This window comes from Dermochelys coriacea, chromosome 1 (assembly GCF_009764565.3).
Source record: "Dermochelys coriacea isolate rDerCor1 chromosome 1, rDerCor1.pri.v4, whole genome shotgun sequence".
NCBI lineage: Eukaryota > Metazoa > Chordata > Testudines > Dermochelyidae > Dermochelys > Dermochelys coriacea.
The window spans coordinates 254,119,432-254,146,027 of NC_050068.2; the positions used below are offsets into that span (position 1 = coordinate 254,119,432).

The 26,596-nt window shown below is 41.6% G+C and overlaps 1 protein-coding gene and 1 long non-coding RNA gene across 3 annotated transcripts in view; one reads left to right on the forward strand and one right to left on the reverse strand.

Moving 5' to 3' along the window:
* Positions 1–26,596, reverse strand: part of NUAK1 (NUAK family kinase 1) — a 59,690-nt gene that overhangs the window by 28,429 nt on the left and 4,665 nt on the right. The window contains exon 2 of the mRNA XM_038386827.2: positions 1,243–1,363. Within this exon, the coding sequence (XP_038242755.1) occupies positions 1,243–1,363 (121 nt within the window). The remainder of the gene's footprint in view (positions 1–1,242; positions 1,364–26,596) is intronic.
* LOC119849708 lies at positions 14,298–26,594 on the forward strand. 2 transcript variants are annotated; one of them, XR_005290538.2, is made up of 4 exons: positions 14,298–14,593; positions 14,833–15,028; positions 16,689–16,757; positions 26,062–26,594. It is a non-coding gene; the product is annotated as an uncharacterized LOC119849708 (long non-coding RNA). The 2 variants fall into 2 exon arrangements; XR_005290539.2 differs by lacking the exon at positions 16,689–16,757.

Here is a 26,596-nt window from a genome sequence, read left to right on the forward strand (position 1 = left end):
TCCTGTTACGAGTTTATTCCATAAAAAGACAGATGAATTCATCTCCTTTCAAGTAAAAGAACATGCTTTTGAATAACTCAATATGTGATATTGTAACATTATTCCAAGCCAGACCTTGTTTTAATCAGTCAGATCAACTCTCAGAATGGAGTTGCCATATACCTATCATCACCTAGCGTGTACAGCGGGTGTGTAGAGTTAATACTTAGGGCCAAATTCAGGTGCCTCTTCCCAATATAAGCATGTGAGAAAAGAAGAGTGACTAAGTGGGGCAAAGCTCCCTCAACACATTTGGAGTTTGCACTCTACAGGTCCTCTGTGCTCCATTCCTACTCAGGACCAGAGAGCATGTACACTTCCTAACCTGTTTAGCTCTGGCCAGGACGTCACAGCCTAAGGAAGAAAGAAAGAGGAGCTTCCACTAGAGGCCACTATTCTATTTTTAAAGAAGGCTGCCTTTTACTTCCATCTCCTCCCCAGAGTCAGTAGCAGCCCTGGAGCCAGGAACTATCAGCTGGAGAAAGCTATCAGCCCCACTGCCATATGCTGCAGGGAAGGGAGCTAGGGAGCAGGAATGCAGAGCCAAGGAAAGGAGTTAGGACTGGACTGGGAAACAGGAGTGATGAGCTAGTCACTGGGTTGGGAGCAAGGGTTGAGAAGTCAGTGGGAAGATGAACCTTGGATTCAGGGAGGAACGGGGCCTGGGAAGACAGCCAGTAAGAGGGGCTGGCAGCAATGAAGGAAACAGGGTGTGAGGAGACTAAGACTAACCAGGTGGGTTCCAAGGAAGTTAAAGCAATGAACTATGTGGGGAATGATTGGGAGTTTCAAAGAGTTTAAGACCAGAAGGGATGATCAGATCATCTAGTTTGACTTTCTATGTGGTTGAGAGGCATGAACTGAAATTGATTTTATATTGGTGGGGGGAGGAAATGAATTGGAGTGGGAGGGGGGAAATGAAATTGATTTTCTGGTTTGGGACAGGGAAGATTGGATGGTTTGTGTGATAGCTCTCCTCACACTCAGACAGAAGCATTTCAGCCACACATTAACAACTTCCCCCATGCAAGGAATTCCTGTGGTTGCTAGAGAGATGGTGTACATTTGCAAAGTGGAATACGATTTGAAGGGGAATTGGTGCACAAAACTAAGAGATGGCATAAGACTTAACCTAAAAGCATATGAAAACTAGGTCTGAGACAACAAACAGTACAGATGGTGAAAAGAATCACAGTCACTAACCTTCAAATATAGTGATGATATGAGGATGGCTGAGGGATGACATGATTTCAATCTCCCGTCTGATGTGAACCATATCTTGTTCATCCTTAATTTTGTCCTTACGAATGGATTTTATTGCAACCTATAAATTCAGGAAATCAAGCATTACTCTTGGAACTGAACAGATGCAAATAATCTATTAGGAGAGTTCAGAAAATAAATACAGATGTCAGATGCTGGCAGAATGTGGAATGCCCAAAACAAAGTTTTAAAATACATACCCCATGCCCCCTCCACTTCATTACAATGCGTACACTCTCATTACTGCAGTGAATCACATTAAGTTTTGAGACTTATTTGTACAGCTTTATCCTTCAAAAAAGAGTGGGGTTTTCAAAAGGACTCAGCGTTGGCCTAAATCTGAAGTCAATGGTAAAGCCCCCTATTGATTTCAGTGAGAACAGCATTTGGCCAGAGTTGATTGTTTTTGACAATCTCACACAAAAGCTTTAGCCCATTCCCATTAGTTTTCCTATTAGTTTTTCAGAGAAACTTTAGGATAACGATATTTTAGGGTACTGATAACAAAATATATTGGGCCAAGCTCACACAATGAGCACGATATTAATACAAGTTATTACATGATGAGCTACAATACAAGTCCTAAGTCCTGAGCAGGCCTAAGTAAAAAATAAAGAAATCCTTAATATTTGCAGCCACTGCCTTGAAAATCGCTCTTGTATAAATCCTGTACTTTCATGTCCTATACAGCACTTATGCAATCAGTCCAAAACCATATCCTTCCTGCATCCTTCCTCAACCAGCCACCTTTCACAAGCACATCGTGTGACTGGGTATCTTTCCAAAAAGCTGGGTGGGAACAGAGGAAGTGATAGGCGAACTTGCAGCACAAATTCAGATTCAAAAAGCCCTATCAAGTGTGTGAGTTGCCTGTGAAAGAGAGGACTTATATGAGCAAGCTCATAAATAATTGCTGAGGTCAGATCATGCTACAGAAAAAAAGCATAAATCAACAATAGGAAGACCCTGATAGGAGGAATATGCATTTTGAATAACAGCAAATGGCAACACTGACTTTATGATCACAGATACTTACCCCAAATGTTTTTTTTAAAGCCAGATCACAAGGAATACATTACCAGCTAGTTTAAAATCAAACATTAGCCTTTTGTCTAATATCATTATCCTCCAATGCTCCTCCAATGACCTTGTTCCTACTATGGAGACCACCCTTTTGTGGGTGAATAACACTTTTGTTATTCCACAAGCTTATTATAACATGGAACTTTCCTGAGAAAACATTTTGCCTTGTGAAAAAGTATTTAGGTTTACAATGCTCCAGTCTATTGTGAAACACTGTTTGCATGCATCAATAATTGTGAATGGCATTATTAGTGCCTTTTTAATTATTATCTGTAGCATAAAGGACATTGGAGGGAAAGGGAAAAGTATTAAAGAATATTAACATGAACTGTGCTTAAATGGGAACTACAGAGTCCTCAAATTGGGAAGGCATCCCTATTTGGCAAAAACTTAAGCACATTCTTAACTTTACGCATGATCCTAAATCCCTCTGAAGTCAATAGGACTTAAACTCATGCTCAACTTTAAGCATGTGCTTAAATGCTATCCTGATTCAGGGCCTGAGTGAATGACAGAACATAGCAGGCAGTAAAGGATGAGGGGAGTCGTATCTAAAAGCTAAACAATTCTTTTCTGCTGCTTGACCCAAACATTTGAGATAGAAGTTTAAAAAGTAACAGTGCAAAGCAATGTTTTCATCTAGGATTCACACCTTGCTAGTAAAGGTAACAAGAAAAAGTCCTTATCAGAGATATTCCAAGCAGAGGGCTAAAGCAGCTAACACTAGCAGACATTGCATGGTTTTTATCTCTTTCCATTTTTCTGCACTTGGACAGGTTGTAAGTGCATACCTTGTTTACAAGGAGAATGTGGGTGGCTCTTGAAGCAGCACATGCATTCCTGAAAGTAAATTTAGACACTGGTAAAAACATGCCTTTTATCAGTGGTTCTCAAACTAGGGCCGCCACTTGTTCAGGGAGAGCCCCTGGTGGGCCGGGCTCCCACTGGCTGCGGTTCACCTCTCCAGGCCAATGGGGGCTGCAGGAAGGGCAGCCAGCACATCCCTTGGCCCGCGCCGCTTCCCGCAGCCCCCATTGGCCTGGAGAGGCAAACCGCAGCCAGTGGCAGCCACGATCAGCTGAACCTGCAGACGCGGCAGGTAAACAAACTGGCCTGGCCCACCAGGGGCTTTCCCTAAATAAGCGGCAGCTCTAGTTTGAGAACCATTGCCTTTTATTATAAGACAGTCTTGCACTTGGCTCTCAGGAAGAATTTAAGAAGGATTTTATTGTCAAGCATACAACAGGTAGCAAATTCTTCATCATCCTGGGTCAGGAAAGGAATAATGGCATCCAGGAGAGCACGACAGTCTGCCAGCATCCTAACTCTATACTTGACAAACAGGAAAATTAGCTCTCATAATTAGTTTCTTTTTTAAACATGGAAGTATATGCTTTTTATACGAAAAATATACAATAGTGATTCAAATTATAAAATCATCGGACTGGAAGGGACTGCGAGAGGTCATCTAGTCCAGTCACCTGCATTCATGGCAGGACTAAGTATTATGATTGCATATAGACATTAAAATGTATCTTTGAACTTGCCTTGGAATACAGTGAGATGTGTTTCCTGTGGCTAAATTTTTCAAAAGCACTTAAGTGACTTAGAAGCCTAAATCCAATTTCCAAAAGAGTCTTAGGCACTTAGGAGCCTGTCTCACTATCACTTTCTTTCCTAAGTGCTTGTCGCTTTTGAAAATGGGAATTGGGGTCCTAAGGCTTAAGCTTAGGCTCTCTTCAAAATTTTACCCTGTATCTTTAAGTTATAGACCCATTGAAGTCAATGGGAGTTTTGCCACTGACTTCTTAGGTCCAGGAGTTCACCCCATATGAGGGAAGAAACATCTCTCATGCAAATCAGTAACACAGACTTCGACTTCTTCACCTGTCCCTCAGGCTCTTTTGGTCTCAGTGACTGATACTCAGGAATACAGGGACAGCTCTTCAGCTGGTATAAATTGTTATTGCTCCATTGAAGTCAGCTGATGATCTTTTCTCAGAGTATTTATGCACATTTTGGGTCATATTCTGCAATTCTTAAAGTGAGCATTAGCTTATTGGATACTACCTGTGGAGAGAGGTGCTGCCCCTTAATAGGACTCTATGCATATTCCGGTACTACTCAATGTGAGTGAGGGTGGCAGAATCTAGACTCTTATGCTAAGTAGGAATAATATTGATTAGAATTTACATATCACTTTACATGTTCAAAGTGCTGTACAGATATTACCTAGTTAAGCCTCACAACACTCCTGAGAGATAAGAGGGTAAGCTTTATTTTCCCCAGTTTAACATATAATGAAACTGAGACTGAAAGCTGGCATGACTCTCCCAAGGACAGGTACTCCACAATGTGGATCATGACACTCATTCTGTCTCAGACATGGAAGGCTACTTTCCCGCCCAAACGGCTGCGTTAAGAAGAATGGATTGCTCAGGGGGGGGATTATTAGATTCTGACTCCCTCACCCACTGTGAGTTTCACTTTCCTCCATGAGGAGCTCCACTGAGATGAATAGGGCTACTCTACATGAGTAAAGGCGTCAAAACCTGGCTCTAATAGAATAAGGAACATTTCACTTGTAGGTCATTGGATCAAATACAGCCTAGGTTGATAATGCTTGAACACTGTTACCATCTGATGTCTGTTTGGTGTCCTATACAAGTATGGTTGTCTGCCCAATTCCAAGTGGATAGACTCAATATCACAAAGACTAGCAATCTTGTCAGCAATCTCATCTTAAAGACCAAGTATTGACTGGGCCTGGACACTGATCTTTCCCCCACAGAGGCGGTATCCCAAGTCAAGACTGCACACTTCAGACTTACAGTGTTCAGAAGGTTATATTGACATCCATGGTGTTACTTTTTTGTGGATAGAGGAAACTTCAGTCTCCAAAACTGTCACTTTCACCAGCACCAAATTCACACAGATAGGGTCAGATCGTCAGCTCGTATGAACTGGCACAGTTCTACTGACTTGAAAGAATCAACATAGATGAGGATCTGGCCCAACATCTTTCAGTTCTATTGTTTTTTAAGTATTTCATTGCAACATGTTCAATGGTTTCTCTTAAGTGCAATGATGGCATTTTAGGAAATTATAGTATATGTCACTGTTTTGGTCTCAGTGAACAAAACAAGATCTCTATCTGCTTGTTACAGGATCAAAATGTAAAACAAGTCTTTTCTAAGCAATCTAAATGCTGCTAACAGATTTCTGTTTATGAAATTTATTTTACACAAAAATATGTTCAGGAAAAAAGCAGCCTTTCTAAAATGTGTTTACTCTTTTAGCACTAGAGGTATTGTAGGCTGCATTTGTCAGAATCTTAATTATGGGACTGATGCCAGAGACTGTACATGAGAAACCTGAAAAACTTAGGCCTAAGAAGTTATTATCTTAATTGAAAAATACACTTTAAAAAGCACTTATTTGTTCATCCTGAAGATGCCTTTCTTTGAAAGCAACAGATCTGTTCTGTTCATCATCACAACATGTTAAGTGTCAAAGTACGTGAAATTTGGTAGGATAAAATACATTATGCATTTTATGCCAACCTTATCAACAGCTCATGACAACCCCAGTTCTAGATCTGACTGCAGAAGTGTGATTAGCCCCTATGGTAATCCCAGAAAACAGTACATGATTCTTACCACACTTTTTCTTTGTGTTTTGCTGATTTTAAAACATTTCTAGCTTTATATCTTAGGATATGTAATTATGGTATTTTTGGTAACTTTACTATCAGAGCAGTTTAGTTTTTCCCAGCCTCCTGAACTGATGAGATGTGTTGGGTAACTAAGAACCCTAGTTGCAGACACAATAACATAACTGGTTTGTAATAGAGAGATATAAAGTCTTTCATTCCTATGTCACAGGTTCAAGATCAATAAAGACAAAGGCCCTGATCTTGCAAACACTTAAGCACATGGTCAGGGCCGTCCCTAGGGGAGTACGGGGCCCGGGGAGGAAGTGACGAATCTGTCACTTCTGGGGCTGACCCATCACTTCTGGGACTGACTGCGCCAGCCAATCGCACCAGCCCATGGGGCCCCCAAAGCACAGGGCCGGAGAGGTCACCCCAATTCGCCATACACAAGGGACAGCTCTGTATATGTTAACTTTATACATGTAAGTGGTCCCACTGACTTCAGCATGTGCATTTTCAGAACTGGGTCCAAAAGCAGTTGCCACAAGATGGGTTCTTTGGGGACCACAATAGGATGATTTGGTCTCAGTTCATTTCCTAGAGGACAGGTGTCCATTGCACATATGCACACAAAAGGATCACAAGTAGCACTAACTAGAATCTTTGTTAGTCACACACTGAGGCCAAGGATTATATGAGCATAGAATCTGAATTTCCCTTTCAGTCCTACAATTGGTCAGGATTGAGTTCATTTGTGGGGAGGAGCTGGGAAAATCTCCCGCTCCCCCGCCCCCCCAGTCTGAGGATAGCCAGAAGTAAACAGAATAAATCCTGCATGCTTCAGAAACACAAAGTAACAACAGAGACAAAAACATCTAACCAACAGTGAACCTTTTTTCAGGGAATAGCTAACTCCAATCTTAAACGTTAATAATTTGCCCACTCTTTGCTGATCTACTGACAGGAAAAGAAAATGTATCTAAAAGTATAACTTTAAAGTAGAAACTTCTGCACTGTGGAGGTCTACAAGATAACCCCACCCACTCTGACTCAGTTCAGTAATGTGCAATGTTAAGAGTTAAACTCATTAAGTGGATGAGGTGCATTTGGAAATGAAGCTTTCAATTTAAAAAAAAAAACACAACACCACACTTTACTGTTTAAACATTTTGGGTTAGATTGTCACTAACCCTCACATGGCCCTGCAAGGAAATACAGTCCCCTCAACAGTCTGGTGCAATTGTGCCACCAGTGATCACATCATGACACTGTGTCCTGTCACCCATTGTTCCCTCTCCAAAAAACAAGAAGGCAAAGATGGGGCAGAGCCATGGTGGCACTCCTCCATGCAATGGCTAGCAAAGTTGGATGGGCATGAAGTGCGGAGAAGTAAGTTACTCCCTTTGCAGGGCTACAATAAATTACCTGTCTGAGTTTGCTGGAAAGAGGATTTATACTCACTCTCTGGGCCTGCCTGGAGGGATGATGGAGAATTTCCCAAGTATGTTTCATACTTATTTGGCTTTTGTTTGTTGCAAATACTTTGTATCGAGTTATATTTCATAGATGGTTCATGACAGTTACAAAGGTTTCTGTACGTTCAGTGCTATCTTCATGAGAAATGTTTCACTTTTTCCAGACTTCTGGGCAAAGCAAAATGGATGGAATTTTCCATAAAGATACAGTAAAAGCATTGTGCACCGCAAAATATGACATATTATAAACACTTGGTAAAGAGTACAAGTAGGTAGTAGGTGTCCACTTCCTGGGCACAAATTCAGTTCCCACGAGGTATGTATGTTTGTGGGACCAATCTGGCCATCAGGTTATTGGCAGGTGAGGGTGGACTTTAAGCCGTAGAGACTTAATCTTGAACAATAAAGCTATATTTTCCTGAAAGAATAAAACAGTTCCTTTTGGCTGTTTCTAACTGATTTTTAAAGACAATGTGCTAAATTCCGATTCATTCCCCAGTGGGATTGCACAAATGTAAACAGAGGCAGAATTTGCCCTATGGCATAGATTTATAGATTTTTAAGGCCAGAAGGAGCCATTATGATTGTCTAGCCTGTCCTCCTGCATAACAGGCCATAGAATCTCTTCCCCCGCCCCCAGTAATTTCTGTATATAATATGTTAGTTTTCTTATCAGCCAAACTTATCTTCTATTCTGTAGAATATTTTTGTGTTTGAAAAATAAACAAAGAAAGATCCATCTGTGTGCTCACAAGCTGTTCCATTTCATTGTGGAGGCTGGGAATTTTAAGCTGATTCAACCTCTTAGGCGTACCAGTTAGGCTGTGGAGCAAATTCCAATTTATTACTGCAACAGCATTCTAAGAGTGCAGGGGAAATGACATCAGGGAGAGAATGCAGTCCCCTGAGGGAGGAAGACCAACTACTGTCACTAGAAAATATGTTAAAAATGCAGCTTAAAAAGGTTATTTAAAGCAGAATAGGGTTTGCTTCTTTTTTGGGGTCTGTGGGTGGGTGGGTGGGGGGTGTTTTAAAGTATACACTTCCTCAAATCTGTGACCAGAGGGGATCATCACTGTGTGATGGGAAGTAGTCAAGTCCAGCCAGTTCTGTGGCTCTGTTTTCCCTCTTCTGGACTTCATGGAAGATGGTAGGTCAAGAGCCAGTGCTGACTGCCAGATGCTGGGACTGGATGTCAGGGGATGGATCACTTGATGATTGCCCTGTTCTGTTCATTCCCTTGGAAGCCCCTGGCATTGGCCACTGTCAGATGACAGGATACTGGGCTAGTTTACTTCTGGGGGAATTCTGTGCTACTGCGCGTGTGCATAATTAATGAGCTATGCATATTTTTAAGTTTTTGCGCACAAAAAAGCTTCTGTCGAAATGTTGCTGCAGTTCTGCCTTTTTCCCACCAGAGGGAAATAGACCACAGCAGCAGCTCCCAGCCAGCTAGGGAAGAGAAAAGGCCTGCCTTCTACTCAGCTTCTGTCAGGCCAGGTCAGGAGACAGGGACTATTGGGTGACAGATAGTGTGGAGCTGCTGGGGGATTGGACAGGGGCTCATAAGGGCTAGTGGGGGAGGACAGACTGGGACAGGAGCTGAAAGGGAATGGAGGCACAGGGCCACAGTGGGGAGGGAGGTGCAGGGCCGAATGGTGATTGGGGAGAGGGTGCAGAGCTACATAGGGACAGAAGGTGTCTGAGTGGGGGAACAGAAACAAATGGGGACAGGGAGAAGGGGGACAGGGACACATAGGACAGGGGAGTGGCTGGGTGGGAGTACTACATTGGACCATTGGTCTGACCCAGTATGGCCGTTCTTATGTTCTATGTGTGGAGTTATAGATTGGGTGGACCAAATGCAAGGAGGTGGACCAGAAGTAGAGCCAGTGTGTGTGGGAGTGGGAGGGAGAAGAAGACATGTTCCTCCCCCCGCCCTCTGAAGCTTAGTCAAAAAAAATAATAAAGGTTGGGACTGTATTATATTTTTCATGGAGCCTCCCCTCCCCCCCACGCCTCATTCCCCGGGCAGTCCCTTGGGAAGCTGCAGTCGATTGGGGTGGAAGGGGCCCTTGCGTGTGTGATTCCATTGGAGTTGCTCTGCCAGGGTCCAGGGAGGCACCAGGAATCAGAGCTAGGTAAAGGGCTTTTTTGGATCTGCTAGGTTTGGGGTCAGATCCCTTGGGTTATTCTATGGGGAAGGTGAACAATCAGAAAAGAACTCAACAAGGGCATTCTTGTGGAGATCTCCTCTCCTAGAGCCCCCTCCTGTGTGTCTTCCCATACTCCTGGGCCGTACTCCTGCTCTTAGCCAGAGATGCAGAAGTACAGCTCTCTTGGCAATCTGACTTCAAGCCATATTCAATATAAATGGAAAACTGTTTTACAAGAGGCTTCTGCAGAGACATAGAAAACATTTCATGCGCTGAGTGGGAAAGTCAGATAAAAAGGCATTATATGAGTTGCTGTAAAATTAGTGCCTGGCCTTGTACGTTGGACAGATACATCTCCGAGTGTTCTCCTTTTGCGGGGCAGAGAGAGTAAGGCCATCACAGTACCATCATCTTGGAGCCTGTTACTTTTCAGATCCTGCAAGCTAAATCATCTCCGTGGAGATTTCTGCCTGGGAGACAATCATGCAGCAAAATCCTAATTAATTATTTATAAGCTACCCAACTCTATTGTTTAGCAGATTGGCAAACTGTGTCATAATCAGGGAAGTTGCTTAAATTCTTTCCTCTAAGCAAGCAATGGTGCAATCTGTACCTAATGGAACCCTGCTGATTTAAACCTCAGGGCTTTTGCTTTTTTTTTTTTTTTTAAATTTGTGTGTTTGTTCATGTCATTACATGTATGTTTCCAAAGACGAATGCTGTTATTTGAGAGCCAGCAGCTGCATCAACAAGCACCTAAGGGCAAGCATGCACGTGCCAATCAAAGCTTATGTAGGCACCTTTGATTTCTCTCTCTTAAAAGGTGAGGTAATTTTTACAGAAACCTCATTCAGTATGGTAAAAACAGAACATCTGTAACCATCTGCTTCAATCTTCTACATCCCAATGTGTCATCTAAAAAGATTCTATTTTCCAAATCTGAAGCTGATTTATAGCTACCATATCTCTGCCTGTCGAGAAACTCTCTCCTGCTCAGGCACTGGAAGTCCTGGGTCTAGATAATAAATGTCAAATCAAAATTTTATTTGCATAAGATGAGACATTGTGTGCCTGTGCCTTTAGAGAGAACCAGGATATTTTTATCTGTGTTTTACTTCTACGTTTCCAATTTTGTTGGCTGTAAATGCCATTATCATATCATGAGTGGTGACTCAGCAATAGAAGAGGAATTAGTGACACAGAAATATTAGGTTAATTTTCATTGCCTTTATCATGCCTCTTTTATTCACAGACTCAAAAAACTGCCTGTATAAGTAACCAGGTATAATGAGCATTAGAAGCAATCACCAAGAGATTTATGCTATACATTAACAAAGTGGGTGACAGGAGGCATATTGTGCAACACCCTTCCTCCCCTTCTGCCCTCATCCTTGTCCATGGTACATGTTAACAGGATTTATGTGCGTATTTCCTGAGTAATGCCCTGCTGGAAAATTTACATCCCTTCATTGTTTGGTACCTGTTGTCCTCAGTTGGCTGTGTAAATGCTGCTTGGCATATTTTTACTGTGCATCCTCAAATAAAATTCCCTGGACAGACCCATTCTTTTGGCATTCAGAAGGAGCCCTTCCTTGTCTTTTCATTATTTCCAACTGGAAATGACTGCTCTGCATCAACCATTTCAAGATTGATTTACTCTCAGAAATAAAAGGCAATTCATCTGGTCTGGCATAAATCTTCTTCCCAATAGGATTTAAAATATGGGTTAGCAGTTTAGTTACTTGTGTTCCATCCCTGTGCAGTGGATCTTGGAAAGGGGTGTCTGGAGGGCTCAGTCAACGAGCAATAAAACCTTCTATTTCTAGATTATTGCTGGTTCAAATCCAGCCTAAATCAGTTACCATCTGATAGCTCTTAAATTTGGTAGTCTCAATCCAGTTGCCACAGACGACTTCACATCCCATAACCAACACATAAATTGATGGACCTTACAACTCTAAAGAAAGCCACCTTCCCCCAAAAAGTATTATTTTAAATATGGCGATAATACACTTCTATATTGCAGTAGTTATGTTCAAAAGGAAGAACAAACATATCAAAAACATTCTTAGAACTTAAGTGTTATCCAATTTTTCAGATGCTGGATAAACATTAATCCATCCTCTCAATATCCACCCATGTTATATCAGTTATAATATACCACCGCAGTTCCAGAAACACTCTACTCTGGCACAATCAACAGTGAAGCAAGTTTGCCATGGTACCTACAGAAGACACAGTTCCTGCCATTTTCCTTTTTTTCCCTTGAACTCTAATATCCATCCCACCTCATTCACCAAGACTCCGTCTCCCCAGGAGGGAGTGGTGGAGAGCAATGACAGTTCAGGAACTGGGGAAGTTACTTTCTCTAAGTGGAATTGCATGGGGAGCTACAGAAGAGTAGAGATCCACCATTACCTGTGCCGTCTTTAGTGAGGAAGGTCTGAGCTGACAGGGGCGATAACTCAAGGTAGGTGCCCTGGAGCTGATGACTGTAAGGTGAATTCTGAAGCCTAGCTTCCTAATAAAAAGGGCTAGATTTTTTTTTAAATGAATTCTTACATTAGCTGGAATGAAACCTGTACCTGTTGCCAAGACCTGTCAGAACATCCAAAAATGCTACTTCTAATACCTAAAACCTTGTGCACTCCAGCCTGAAAAAAAAGTCATATGCTATACTTCCTAAGGAGATTAGTTTAAAAAAAATGAGTTTGAAGTTTTACATCCAGTTATTTTTAGGTTGAGAATGGACAAAATAACAGAACAATTTCTAAAAAGTGAATAACCACCTTGTTTCCGTAGTCTCATAACTCAAAAACATCCTGTTCAACTACCTTCAAACTTTCAAAGAAAGTTCACCTCTGGACACGTGAAAGCCTTGTAAAAAAGATGTGGGGGAGAGGGTTTTTTTTTTCTGGTAAGCACCATAGGTCCATAATTGGAATTAAAATAAAAACTGTCTTACAACCTTAATGACACAGTCACTACTCCTTAAGAAATGTTAACCAATACTGAAAGCCATTTTCATTGAAAGGATAAAAACTGCATTTATATTAACTTCTGGTGAAGTTGCCAAGCAAATGTTTATTTTTGGCTTCCACATTTACTAAAGCCAAATGCAACAATGAATTGGGATTCCACAATGTCTAACTGCTTTCCTTCCAGGTTACAATTTTGTTGGAACAAAAAAAAGCTGACTTTACTTATAAGTAGGAAAAAAACCTAGTAGCATCTGTTTCAATGTCTGTTTGTATCATAGTTTGAATAAGGTTACAATTGTGAAATCTTTGTTATTGATCAGCTTCCAAACACAGCACAGCACCATCCAGAACATGTGCAAGGAAGGAAAACTTACTTCAAGTGTCTCATGTGCCAGTCCTTTAAGGTCTGCGAGTCCACGTGCAGAATGTTTATTACTAATTTAAGATACTGGCAAATCAGGGAAAAGGGGAGTGAAATAATTCACAAGTCCCATGATTACTGTGCTCAATTTTGCATGGTTACTAAAGATTCCTCCTCCAAATACTGGAAGACAGTTTTCAAAATTAATTCTGAGGCTTGATTTCTCAGCTACCATAGCCAATGATACAATGAAAAATGCCAAACTGAAGCAGTAGAAAGGATCTTTAGTGATTCAGTACGCAACATCTTCATTGTGAATCGGTCTTGAAGCATAGTGTTAGAGGGCACTCTCTCTTTGGAGGTGCTGATTTGGGATGAAATGTAAAAGCAAGATGCTGGTCACTTGTGGTCATTAAAAAAATCCCTTACACTTTTCTCAAGCACAAGGGTCCTAGCCTTGGTATATTGGCAAAACTCCAGTTTGAATATATTCTCCTTGTCTACTACTCACCCCTCCCCGCCCCCACCCCATAATTTAAACTGGTAAATATTATTCACATCCTCTTAGAAACTTGTATCCTGTTGTTGTGTGTGTTAAACAGTTGCAGCAATGCACTCCATCAGTTAGCAATGTCTGTAACATATGTTGGCTTATGTTTAGGTGAAAGACGCTGGATAAATGACACATAAAATAAGAAGAGTTGGGATGATTTTAAACTCTTTCTTACAATTAACTTGACTCTTCTAAGGACCTACCCACAGATACATTTTCCTTTCAACCATAAGGTCCAGCTGATGCTGATCTGGATCGACAAGTTTAACACCGCCTACATTAAGGAACTCTTCACCTTATTTTTTCTCTCTACTGTATACTGCCACTAAGATCATTAAACCTATCTTAATAATAAGGCCCATTGCATGGGCATGATGATAAAAATACTTGGCTTTCTCTGACAGAATGATAACAAAGGAGTAATCTACAAATCATTCTCTCAGAATAAAGACAGTAGGGGAGAAGCACTGCATGCTCCTCTATAAACAATCAAAATCTAGCTCCCATTGAAGTCAGTAGGAGTTTTGCCCTTGATTTCAATGGGAGCAGGACCAGCCCACTGTGAGAGGGAAAACGTACTCCCTGAAGACACTACTAAGGGAAGAGGTCTACTATCCTCCCCTCAGTATGTCACAGAGAGGGAAACATGTCTATTGGCCACACCCCTAATGCACTAAAGAGGGCCTGCAGCAACCTAAGGTTTACCATAAGGTCCCACAGCAGGCAGAATGGTGTGAGAAGATAATGGACCAAAGGCCCTTTTTGGGGCCTGTCATGGGGTGTATAGACCCCATGCTGGCCTGGCAATGAATGAGTTAATGCAGGAACTACCAGCCAATGCTGATTGGCAGCCTCACAGCAGCTGGGAGAATAAAAGAGCTGAGAAGCACAGGGGTGGGGTGGCTGCCAGAGGAGGAAGCAGACCAGAGAAAGTAGGTCCTGCCAGCAAGCTGGTGAGACACTGTCCCAGAGGGACAACACCCTAGAGAACAGATGACCACAGGCTGCAGAAACTGATAGCACCAAGGTAGGATGGAGCTCAGGGTACAGCAGAAGAATTGTTGAGGGTTGATTCTGCCTGCCAGGGTTGAGGGCCCTGAGCTGGAACCCAATTGAGTGGGTGGGCTTGGGTTACCCAACCTATCCCTCAACAGAAACTTAAGAACCAAAGGGGGTTCCAGGCCTCTGAGGACAAGGACCAGCTGCCAAACATAAGGGGAAGCCCATACACTCCAGTGAGACAGAATTTAATGTCTTTGCCTGCAGAGTAGGACTACAGAGATTCAGACAAGAAGGGTGGACTGATTGCCCTGCTGAACTAAACAGACTGTGCAACACTCCAACTGACCAAAGGGAAGTGCTGATGCAATAGGGCACCAGTTCTTCAGAGAAGCTTCAGGACTGCTGTACGCTCATCAAACCACAGACTTTTGTGGGTTCTCTTCTCCATCATTAATGAGAGGTAATTTTACAGTATAAATGCCGGGGGGGGGGGGTTATGTGTTCATGCGTATGCTTTTACAATGCTCATCCTGGGTTTTATATGAATTTTGTTTTATTCCCCTGGCACTGTTGGTCTTAGCAGGATGAGAATTAATTAGGAGGGAAAAGAGATTAATATTTCAGTCTGAGCACCACAGCATGGAGAAGTTTTCTTTGAAAAATTTATTTTTAAAGAATCCATATTCCTGGGATATGATTGTGTTAATCAAGGCCCAGACCTATATTTCTTGAGCATCTAAAATTTCCAGTTAGGTCAATGGGAGTTTTGGGTGTGCAGGAAATTCAGGCTTTAAGATTGCCAATTGTGGGTAGCAATTATGACACAAGGGATGGTGTACAAGGAGTGGTGTATTGTACAGAGAATATAATATAAGGTACACAAAGGTATGTAATGGAGAGGGAGGGGTAGGGGCTTCAGTTTATCACACAGGAGTATCAACTCTGAGGCCCTGATAGCTAAATTATTATAATTTTCTAAAATCTAAAATGGACCAGGCTACAGATACAATCCTCTGTTGGGGGCCTAGTAACCCACAGTCCCCCATCCTGTTTAGAGAACTGACCCTGGAAAATATTTTCAAATGTTGGCAACTTTGTCAGTTAAACCTCACCCAGTTTCCTTTTGTTTTAGGTCTGCAGATCATTCTGTAATATTAAACTCCCCTCTTGTTTTTGTAGTAATTCTACTTTGGTTTCATCTTGTTCAGCCTAAATGGTATTAATTTAATTGCCCTTTTTGGTTATGGACCATCCTGGAAATTATTACAGAGTTCCATGGAATTATTACAGAGGGAGGAAGGGAACTGCTAACATTTTTTTCCATCCTTCTCTGATTTCTAAGAAATATCTGTATCCCTGAAAGCAGAGGGACCTGCTGCTGCTCCTTTCTATTTATCAAAAGTAAATAAGAGGGGCCACCTAATGGCACAGTGGGAAGGGTAATACCGGAACAACCAAACTAAGGTTTTCCTGGAACAGTAGAACTGGAGTGGACAAATGTGACAGGGAGGGTGAAGAATGAATTGTCCTTTCACAAGATCTAGAGACTGGTTACCAAGCAATTTTACAGCCACAGGGAAGGGTACATATTCTCCCTGTTCAGAAATCAAGGTGGTTGTTCTGAACAGTTGGGGGAGAATTAAATTTGAAAAAGAGGCAACCCCGAACAAAGGAATGGGTAAAAAAGCCTTTGGCAATGAACTCACTCGGATTGTGTAATCTCACTCGGACTGTAGCCCCCACCCCCATCACACGCACACCCCCTTTTCTTGGCAGCTGCCTTAGCCAGAGTCAATTGAACAAGGGAGAGTCCGTACTCAGATTTCTGGAATCCTTTTGCCAAAAAGTTAGGTAGAGCACCAGCAGCAACGCAGGCTTCCCACTTCACCCTGCCAGTGACCTTAACACAGACTTGGATGTACCACCGTCCCCAGAGTGGAGAACAATTCCCTCTCGTTCTACTTGGTCCAGAATTTCATCCCAGCAAATACCACAAATCATGTCATACTGTGTAGAACTATTTAAGTGGTGCTGTGCAATGTGAATTGCTGTCCATGAGGGACTGAGCTAGCCACTGCCTAACCAATTTTATTTAACTTTTTACTTAAACTACCCTGAAGGAGGAGGTTGCATTTTGCTACTCTGGAGCTCAGAACTGCTTTCATCTCATTTGAGCCAGGCATGCCTTTGTAAGTAGCAGAAATAATTTAATTTTTAAAACAGATCGTAAAGAAAAACATTTGTGACCTTTTCTACATAAATTATTGGCTCCATGTCCGAGAAATAGCTAAATCAGGATTAGTATAAAATAAAACCAAATACATTACATTCAGTGGCATTACACCAGCAATTAAGTCCATTTTTTTAGCCCCGGGATAAAACCATGCATTGTATTAAATTATGTGTTTTCCTGGTTTTGCATTTTTACATTCCTAAAAACAAGAATGCACATGGCTACCACTCTAATACTGTTAACTTCCAGCTCAATCCTATATTAACTTGTGCAAGCACAGCATTAACCTCTCAATTGCATCAGATAATGCATGACAAGGATTAACAGAGCTGCCTTGTTGAAAATTAAGCAATTTTAGCCCACCTTTTACTGTGACTGCTTTCTGAAGTATGCTTTAATGTGCATGCCATAGTTCAGAATGAGCCAACATTTAAATTAGCTTATATAATAGGCTGTTAAAGTGTCATAGAGGGCTTTGTTGGGCAGATAATGAGAAGAATTTGGGTGTACAGTGAAACAAAGACACAGCTGCCTGTGCCAAACATTCAGTTTATGGCAATACTTCATACAAATTATCCCTATAACAACTGAACTGTCATATCCTACAACCACATCCCAGGCAACCTCCCAACTGCGCTTGCTAAAGCTGCAGTCTGATGTGCTGTACACACAAACACCAGTAATACCCAGATGTTCTCTATGTAAAACATTTGGTTTGAAACACATAGCACTTCTTTCCAAAAAGCCATTACATTTGTTTAATGGACTCATACAGCTCAACTAAAATATCCTGGAGCAGACATTTGACTGCAATTCTACTCTGAGCCCCATCTGCAAAAAAGAGAAAAAGCAAATGAGAATGCTTTACATGATTTATGCTGCCTTTATGATCAGCCAGTTCATAAAACACAAGCTCTGCTTTACAGACAATAACACAGATTGCTTTCAAGTGTGTCATTTAGCCCTTGCCTGCATTAAACAAATATATCAACTGAAACAAAGGGCCAGAATTCTTCAGCTTACAACGGTGCGAGTGTAACCAAGAACAGAATTTGGCCCAAAGCTGTCTCGAGGAATGTGATTTTTCTGTTTTACGTTCATGGAGAGTGAATAATGATAACCGGTAACATTCATAGCTACACAGTTTTCTTCGAATCGGAGTAAGGCTGGAAGGAGGGAGGTTAAAGTACATAATGAAATTCTTTTCTCTAATGAATTCCTCTATGGTAATATTCACTCCACAATGAAGCATTTCATGGTCCTGTTAGAACACATTTTTATAATGAAATGCTAGACAGGATGAACTGAGATGATACTTATGCCACTGAAATAAAGAGATGCATAGAAAACTCTTGGATTATACTCCGAATAAGACTGTTGCTGAAAAAGAGGGCCAGCCAATCACTTTGCTGCCAATATGTTGCACAATTTTTTTTTGCTGAAGGCCCCTTGTTCATTACAAGTCTTAACGACTTAAGCTGATAATGGGGTAGGGTGTGGGCATGAAGAAGAGGAGACAGTCTGTGGGTGGAAGAAAAGATAATATCTACAGTGCTCAGGGGATACAACTACAGCCTCAAAGGAAGATACTCACTTTTCCTTGTCACAGAGGAAGTGCAGCCTTTTCCTAGGATGTATGAAGCTGCCATATATAGTCAAGCAGAAGAAGGCTAGGCTTATGATTAAGGCACTGGAGTGGCACTTGGCAGTTTGGGCTTCTGTCTCTTGCTCCACCACAAATTTCGTGTGTGACCTTGGGCAAGTCACTTAATCTCTCATTGCCTGATGCCTTGTCTTCACTAGGAAGGGTTTGTCAGTATACCTAAACCAGTATCGCTATGCCGTCAAACTCTCCTATGGAGACGCAGCTTATGCCAGCAAAAAAACCTCTTGACAGTATGGCTCAGTCCAATTCCCCCAAATGAAATAAGCTATACCAGCAAACAGACATTTTTGCCAGTATAACTGTGTTTGCCGTAGGGCTTTTGCTGGCATAGCTGCGTGAGTTAAGGGTATGATTTTATTTTTTCATACTGCTAACTGATATAGCTATGCTGGCAAAACTTTTCAGTACAAACCAGACCTCATTTCCCCTTCTGTAACACGGGGGGGAAATAATTCTTCCTATCTCAAAGGGATGTAGCAAGGCTATGTTAATGGTTGTGGGTGCTCCGACATTATGGTGGTGATAAGCACCACAGAAAAAGCCTATATATAAAAACGAAGGAGGAAAAGTTGGGTTATATAAAGAAAAGGCCACTCAGGAAAAAGCAATGGAGACAAGGTTCAAATATTCTTTGCTTGTGGGAGGGAGGTGAGTACCCCCCTCATGTAAACCCTTATCTGGGTTAATTAAGGCCAACTAAAGCTCATTCTCAGATGACTGGGACCAATGAACCATAAAAATAGACCGAACGTCAAACAAACGTTTAGCTAACCATTGCTATCACAATAGAATTATCAAATGTTTTTACCCATTGGTGTAGGTCCAACTGTACTGCTTTCTAATGTATTTTAAATACTCTTGTGGTAAGGTGGTAGTACTGTATTTTAGCTGGTATTTTTACAGGCTATAATATTTCATATCGGTATGCAACTACTTCAAGCCTCAGGGAGTGTAGTGTTAGTCAACCTACCCTCCTGCTGAGCATTCAGCTACCAAGGAGGTTTCACTCTTCAGTATTCTCCCAATGGTCACTTTTTCCTATGCCAAAATGTTCCACTTGGAACAACAAACCGCAGAACACTGCTGAGGTGATTATGAGGTATGTCTTCATTTCAAATTTAACTACAGATGCAAGTTCTAAATTCCAGGACTACACTATTTTAAGCATGTCATTCCTTGTGACAAACATAATTAAAAACCCCAATATGGAACCAAAACATATTATGACTTTATTTCTGCAAAGCCCAACAAAAATGAAACAAAAATTCCAAATGTGTATGATAGTGGGTTGTTTTTTTTAAACAAATGATGCATGGTCATTTTTCTTCATTAATCTTTTGCTTAAATAGGGATAATAGTTTGTATCAATAATAAACAAAACAGTTATTTTCAATTATCGTTAGCAAACACTAATCCTAAAGTTCATGCTGCCTTGCAGAGATGTTTTTATCTAAACTCATTGCTAGATTATGAAGCAGGTTCTACAAGGAAAATATTCAGACTCATTTTTAAATTAAACAAATCTCTTCCAAATACAGTGAATATTATGGAGGTGTCTCTAGAATGTCCATCATTAGGATTATGTCAAGATTGGTAGTTATATTAGAGATTTGATCCCTTTTCTGTGTATGGGAAATATATTCTGGAGGTGTCAGTAGCAACTCCATTGTCAAAACTGCACTGTGATTTCCACCTAAAGCAGGACCAAAATCTCTCTGCTCTCAATCTTAATGATTGAATTTAGTCTCCAACTTCGGCACAATAATCCTTCGTAGGACAAACAAATGTTCGTTTTTTTTTTTTTCAGTCAAGTATGTACAAATCATTGTGTCTGTGCCAAGGCATTGGTGCTTAAAGACACCCTGCCCTCTCCACTCCCACAAACACCGCTGACTCAGCTCTCCAACACACTGAAGCACTCACACCACGGGGAGTCTTTCAAGCACCAGTGCCTCAGCTCAGGCACTTGGCTCCTCCAGTACTACTGCCTGAGTTCTCCAGTGTGCCAGCAGCAGTGCCAAGGTCACTACGGGCCTCTATGCCGAAATACCAGCACATCAAGGGCTTACCCAGTGCTGCTGACTTGGTCTACCAGGTAACAGGCCTGAGGGAGCCCTTGAAGCACTGATGCCTTGTCACAGAGACAGTGGGATCCCTAGTGACTCTCCTGCCTCCCATCGAATCTTCAATCACCATCAAGCTCCCCCACATCCCACCTCTTGTCCTCCTTGGTTCCCCAGTGCACTATACTACTGCCTCACTGGGAGTGAGGAAGTGGTGAATGGCCCATTTAAGGAGACCATTAGAGGCTGAGCAGGGATGTGGGAGAGAACATGGAAGGTGAACAAAATGTGGGGTGTGCAGTGGGCGACGGGGTTGTGGAGGGAAGAGTGCTGTGGTGTGGATGTTGCTGAAGTAATGTGGACAAGGAACAACTGTTATAGGTTGCGAGGGATGTCTGGGGAATTACCTTGGGATTAATTGTTGTATTAATGGAAGATTAACTCTTTATTTAAAAAAAGCTTTTGGTCTGGGATAGAAGGATGATGGTCATGTGATCATTTTCACCAAGGAATGGACTGTGGCCATGAAATAAGCTACAAACCATGGAATGAACTGCATTTAATTTGCAATTTTGAGTTTACCTACAGTTGGCTCACAAATCTAATTCCACCAGGACTGCTCCAACATTCCAATCCTGTCAAGCACTTTTCCCACAGCAGCCATTTTTTTAAAATAAAAGGAACTAACCATAAAAATATTTTATTCCTTTCCTCCATGTGTCAGAACAGGACTTGAAAAATCACACTCAAGCAAGATCCAGGACTTGTATTCAATCCTGGACCAGTGGCAGTTACAAGGTCTGATATCTTGGGAATAATCAAAACTAGTAGCAGTGCTATCTGTCCTTGGAGAGCAGGGATATTACAAATATCAATAATCCATATTAGTTTAATGGCATGACTTGGGGATTGTTTAATTTGTACACATGGTGATTGATATAAAAATCATCTTTAGCTGCAATCAGAAATTAGACAGCACCACAGCAAGGGACGACTGCATTCAGGCATTTTTTTCCCATTTGAACATGTAGTTAAAGGTGATGGGAGGGCCTCTACATGAATTAAACATCTGGTATTTTTGGTGTGAGTCCAGGATGTTTGATCAGTATAGCCAGACGCTATACTCTCATGGAATACCTCACCCAGCCCCCTAGTGTTCAAAGGTCTAGGATCTTCTAATTTATACAATGTACAATGTTGTCTGTGCAGACATGGTGATAAATATAATCTGTTTAAAAAGCAGATCCTTCTCAAATCATAACTCACAGATGCTTAAAGGCTTTCATGTGGGTAAGACAAATGAGAGCCACAGTGCCTGATTCTATAGCCAGGGAGTACAGGAAGCAACAGCAGGAGAACACTATCGAAAGCCTGGATACACTTATGGCTTTAGTGAATTGGTCATAAAACATAACAACACACAGATGCAGTTTTTACCTTGCTCTGTAGTTTTTTCACTGTTGGCCATATATCTAGCAAATTGAGGAAACAGTTTTGGTTTTGTTTGTTAAATAGACACACATGGTATCCCTGTCTGTTAAAAGATAGCTAAAAGATGCATCAACCAATTAATTTGCATATCTAGTATTACACTTCTGATTGGTTAGTATATGGGTTATACTTGGAGTTGCAAAGAAGTGTGTCTCAAACAAAGAAGTAGAATAAGAATAATTTTTTTAAAGAGTCAGGTGCATGCCCTGGCAATGTAGGGCCAAATTCTGCCATTTGGGGGAAAAGAACAAGAGAAAAATGTCAACAGTTCTGTGTGTGCTATAAGGGCACTATCATGTTTCCCACATTCTCTCTCCTTTGATTTTCATGGATCTGTGCATGTGGATCTGGCTGTGGCCAAAGTTTACCAAATATTGTCAGTGTTTTTTAACCCATGTATGACTCTCCTCTGGTATTTTGTGGCTACCACCTGCTGCTTATTGGTTCTCCAATCTAGCAAAGACTTTCTAGTTATTTACCAAAAAACAAAACAAAAAAAAACAGACTCAGAGTAACTGTGATTAGAATTCTATAATGAATAAACAATCTTTAGCATGAACGGCAAGTTCCAACATCTTTATCCAACACAGATGAGCTCAAACTAGAATATGTATGAAAATGCTCTCCACATGTCATATCATAATTGTAATTCTTAGGCAAAAATAAAATCATACACAGCCCAACAACACAATACATTTGATCAATATGTACCAAAAGAGATTTGTACAGTTTTCATTCTGTTGTGTTTTCTCACACATGGTGTTTTGAAACCATTTGTAACACTTAGCACTTATAGCATTTTTTAACCGAGAGTTGCTTTATAAACACTAGGCAAAATTCTATCATGAATTTCACTTCAGTGAGATTGCATGGGTGTAAATCAGGGCTGAATTTGGTCCATTAATTAACAAAACTTCTCTGTGTGGCAAAGTAGCAGTATCCCTATTTTATAATGGGCAAGCTGAGGCACAGAGAAGTTAACTGAACTGCCCCAAATCACACAGCAAGTCGGTGGAAGAGCTAGAAATAGGATCCCAGACCCTAGAAATCCATTCACTTGCTTATAGATCCAAAATCCTCCAGTAAATGCCACCCACCAGACGTCCATCCAGGGATCAGAGTAAGCATCTGCCTCTGACTGAGTTAAAAGAGCTAAAAGATTTGTGAAAACTAACATATTTAGACAACTCTGAGTCTTTACTGGCAACTCATTGAGGCAGACTTTTACAGAATGTTTATTTCACCAAACTAACTTGCTTCTACATTTTTCAGCCATTTGTTTGTTATTTTTAGCTAGGAGCACACCTTTTGATCTAATCTCTCTAGTTTGAAGATCTGGAGAGCTGTGCTTTAGGAAGGATGGCAAAATACAATCAATCAATTTCAATCAATTTCTGCTTTCTGTTCCTGAAACTCAACCCCTTCCTGCACATTTCAGATACTCAAGTATGTATGTGAGGGTTAGATGTAGCCATTTGACACTTACCTCATGATACTTCCCACTGTAATAAATTTGTGGTACTTTCTAAGAAGGACTTTAAGCAAAAATAAACTATACACCATTGGATTTAATTGGGAAATATTTATACCACTGTTTTAGAACAAAGTTATGTAATAAGTAGGAATGGAACAAAAATCAGTCCCTAAATCCAATTTGCTTAGGCTTATTAGGGCAGTGCAGGTAGCAATTCCCAGAGTTAATGCCTGACACTTTCTGTTAAAAGGCTCTGTTTTCAGTTGCTTATATCTTTGCCAAATTTTAATTGCCAATTTTCCATGCTGGGTATCTGCCTCAGGATGAATATTGCTGGAAAGTTTAAGCAGTTCAGCCATTTCCAAGAAGGAGGTTATGAAAAATGATGTTTTGCCCATGTTAAAAAAAAAATCTTAACTTTTTCACTAAGCTCTAACACCTCCATGCTTTGGAGCAGGAACCTGAAATTTAGCAGGGGGCCTCCCTGGTGTCAGGAATGTACCTTCTCTCATCTCCATAGAACCCTGCCCAAATTTATCAAAGTCATAAGCCTCTGAAAAATCTCAGTTTGCATATGCTCAATAGAGTGGTGTTAGAGTTTGGAGCTAAATTTGCCAAAGATTCCATCTGCACAGAGCATGCTGCAACCCCTCGCAGCTCTTGTATGATAACTGGGGAGTGTATGCACTGTCTCCACAGAAAGACTGAGCAAACTCCATCCTGGGACTGCAGGAGCTCAGACCTTCCCTGCAATTGCTTCACTCAACTGCTAGGTCCCATTGTGGCACCAGACACAAGACTGGAGAGCAGGAAGACTCTCTCTCTCTCTTGCACTCTCAATGCTCCCCCAGCTTGTTCCCCATCAGTATAGAAGAGAAGATAGGGGGTTTTCACAACAAAATTTTTGGTGGTCTCTAAATGTGGCCACCAACTCTTGCTGGTGGCTGCTCTGACAAATTTTCCTAAAATACTTAATTAACTTTAGCCAAAACAAATAAATATGCACATATACTTGTCCAAATCATTGTAATTTATTTATGTAAGGTGCTTTTTTTTTTTGCAGATTTAATAAGGTATAGTTGTATTTTGATGCCCCTGGCTCCTGCTGCCTCCCCCTGCCTTCCATGGATGTCCCTTGCCCCTGCTGCTTCCCCCCCCCCATTTCCCCAAGCTCCCTTCTGTGGCCTCACACCCCAGGCTCACCCCACTCCATGCCTCTTTACGATGGTGCCTTGTAAGATCATCCTTGCTAAAGCCCAGAGCCAGAGCCCCACAGCTGGAGCCAAGGATGCGGGAGGCTGAAGCCTGGAGCCCTGCTGCCACCCCAGGAGGCTGAAGCCCAGAGCCTCACAGCTGAAGCGGGGGGGAGGGGCTGAATCACAATGCTCACCGTCAGAGCCTCGAGGCTGAAGAAGGAAGGGAGGGGGAGTAAGCTCACCCCCAGAGTCCTGAGGCTGAAGGGTGGGGAGGGGCTGAAGTCCCCTGGAATCCCTGGACCCTGCAGGGAGGGGCCACTGCTTTGCCCTCTCCCCCAGGAGGCTGTCATGGCCACAGGAAACCTCCCTGGGGGCTGCATGCGGCCACAGTGGACACTTTTGAGAAATATGTAAGGAACAGGGAGAGGAGAAGGAAGAAGTGTGAGGCGCAGAAGCCAAGTGGGAGAGAGACTGCTCTAGGAATGAATCAGGGTTGAGTCGTAAAGGGGCTTGTCTGTTGGATCCCTGCCTCATTTGTTGCAGAAGTTGTAAGGTATGTATTGAAAGAGGCAGGGAACTGCAAGAAAAGAAAGGCTGATTGCATGGCTAAGGCACTTGAATGCTGCCTTGGGGACCTGGATTCTATCCCTGCCTCTGCCACAGAGTTCCTATGTGATGCTGGGCAAGTCAATGAAGCCAAAACATTTACAGGTGGCCACTGTGTGTTCCTCATTTTCTAGGTGCTTGACTTGAGATATTAGGGGCTTGAGATATCAGAAGTGCTGAGCACTCAGAACAGTAACAGAAGTCTACAGGAGATCTACTCTGAACATACAAAGTGCTATAAAATGCTAAATACTCTGAAAAAGTCAGGTCCCAGCATTTCAAAGTGGGCACCCAAAGTATGTTGACACTTTTGACAATTTTGGATTTAACCTCTGCTCCTCACTTCCCCATGCGTAAAATGGGAATAATAATCATACCACTTCACATCACAGCAGTGTTCCAAAGACACATTAATGAATGTTTGTCATGAACTAAGTTACTACAATGAGAGCATTATAGAAAAGTTATAAGGAAATTTATAATTCTGTTTATAATTTGGTTTGAATAATGTGTAATAAATAATGCATAGGGCCTCACAGGAACAATGAGAATAAAAATAAATATTGAACTGCCCATTCACTGTATGAGGGAGGAGTCTTGTGGATAAAATAGTACGTGATCACATAATTAAAATAATGCATACAAGAGAGCTGAATTAAGGTTCCACAGACAACTTTACCACTGACATTTCCTAACTTTTGAGTGCTTGACTTTTCAACATTAACTTGCTTTTAATGTAAGTTTTTTTCCTCTGGCTGTAACAGATTGCTGATCTACCCCTAAAGGGCTCAATTATGGGTTGTTTGACAGACACGTTATGTAATTTGCTGATGTCCATAAACTGGACCTGCCATAAAGTGGTTCCCCACTTGCCACAGAGCTCTACTGGAACTGCTAAGCACCAGACCCTTCTTAGTTCCCTGTGTATGGGGCATGCCAGAAGACAGAACGAAGAGTGGGTGCTGCTAGTCTCAGCCTACAGCCACTGCAACCAGAGCACAGTGTACATTAGAGCAGCCCTATAGCCCTAAGGACTGGGCAGAATGTTGACTGAGCCAAGAATACTGGAAGGCTTTGAAGTGGTGCACAACCCCTTTACTCCCACCCTTCCATTCCTTCAGTGAGATCAACTCAGCAGAATGGAGAATCGGGGCACTACTCCTTGTGATCTGCACAACCGCTCTTATCTTGTTAATTGGGACACACTCCACTTAAAAAATCTTGTTGTAAACAAACAAATGTATCTGTGTTACAAATAAGACCCTAATTATTAAAATGACCAAACTTTAAAAAAAAATC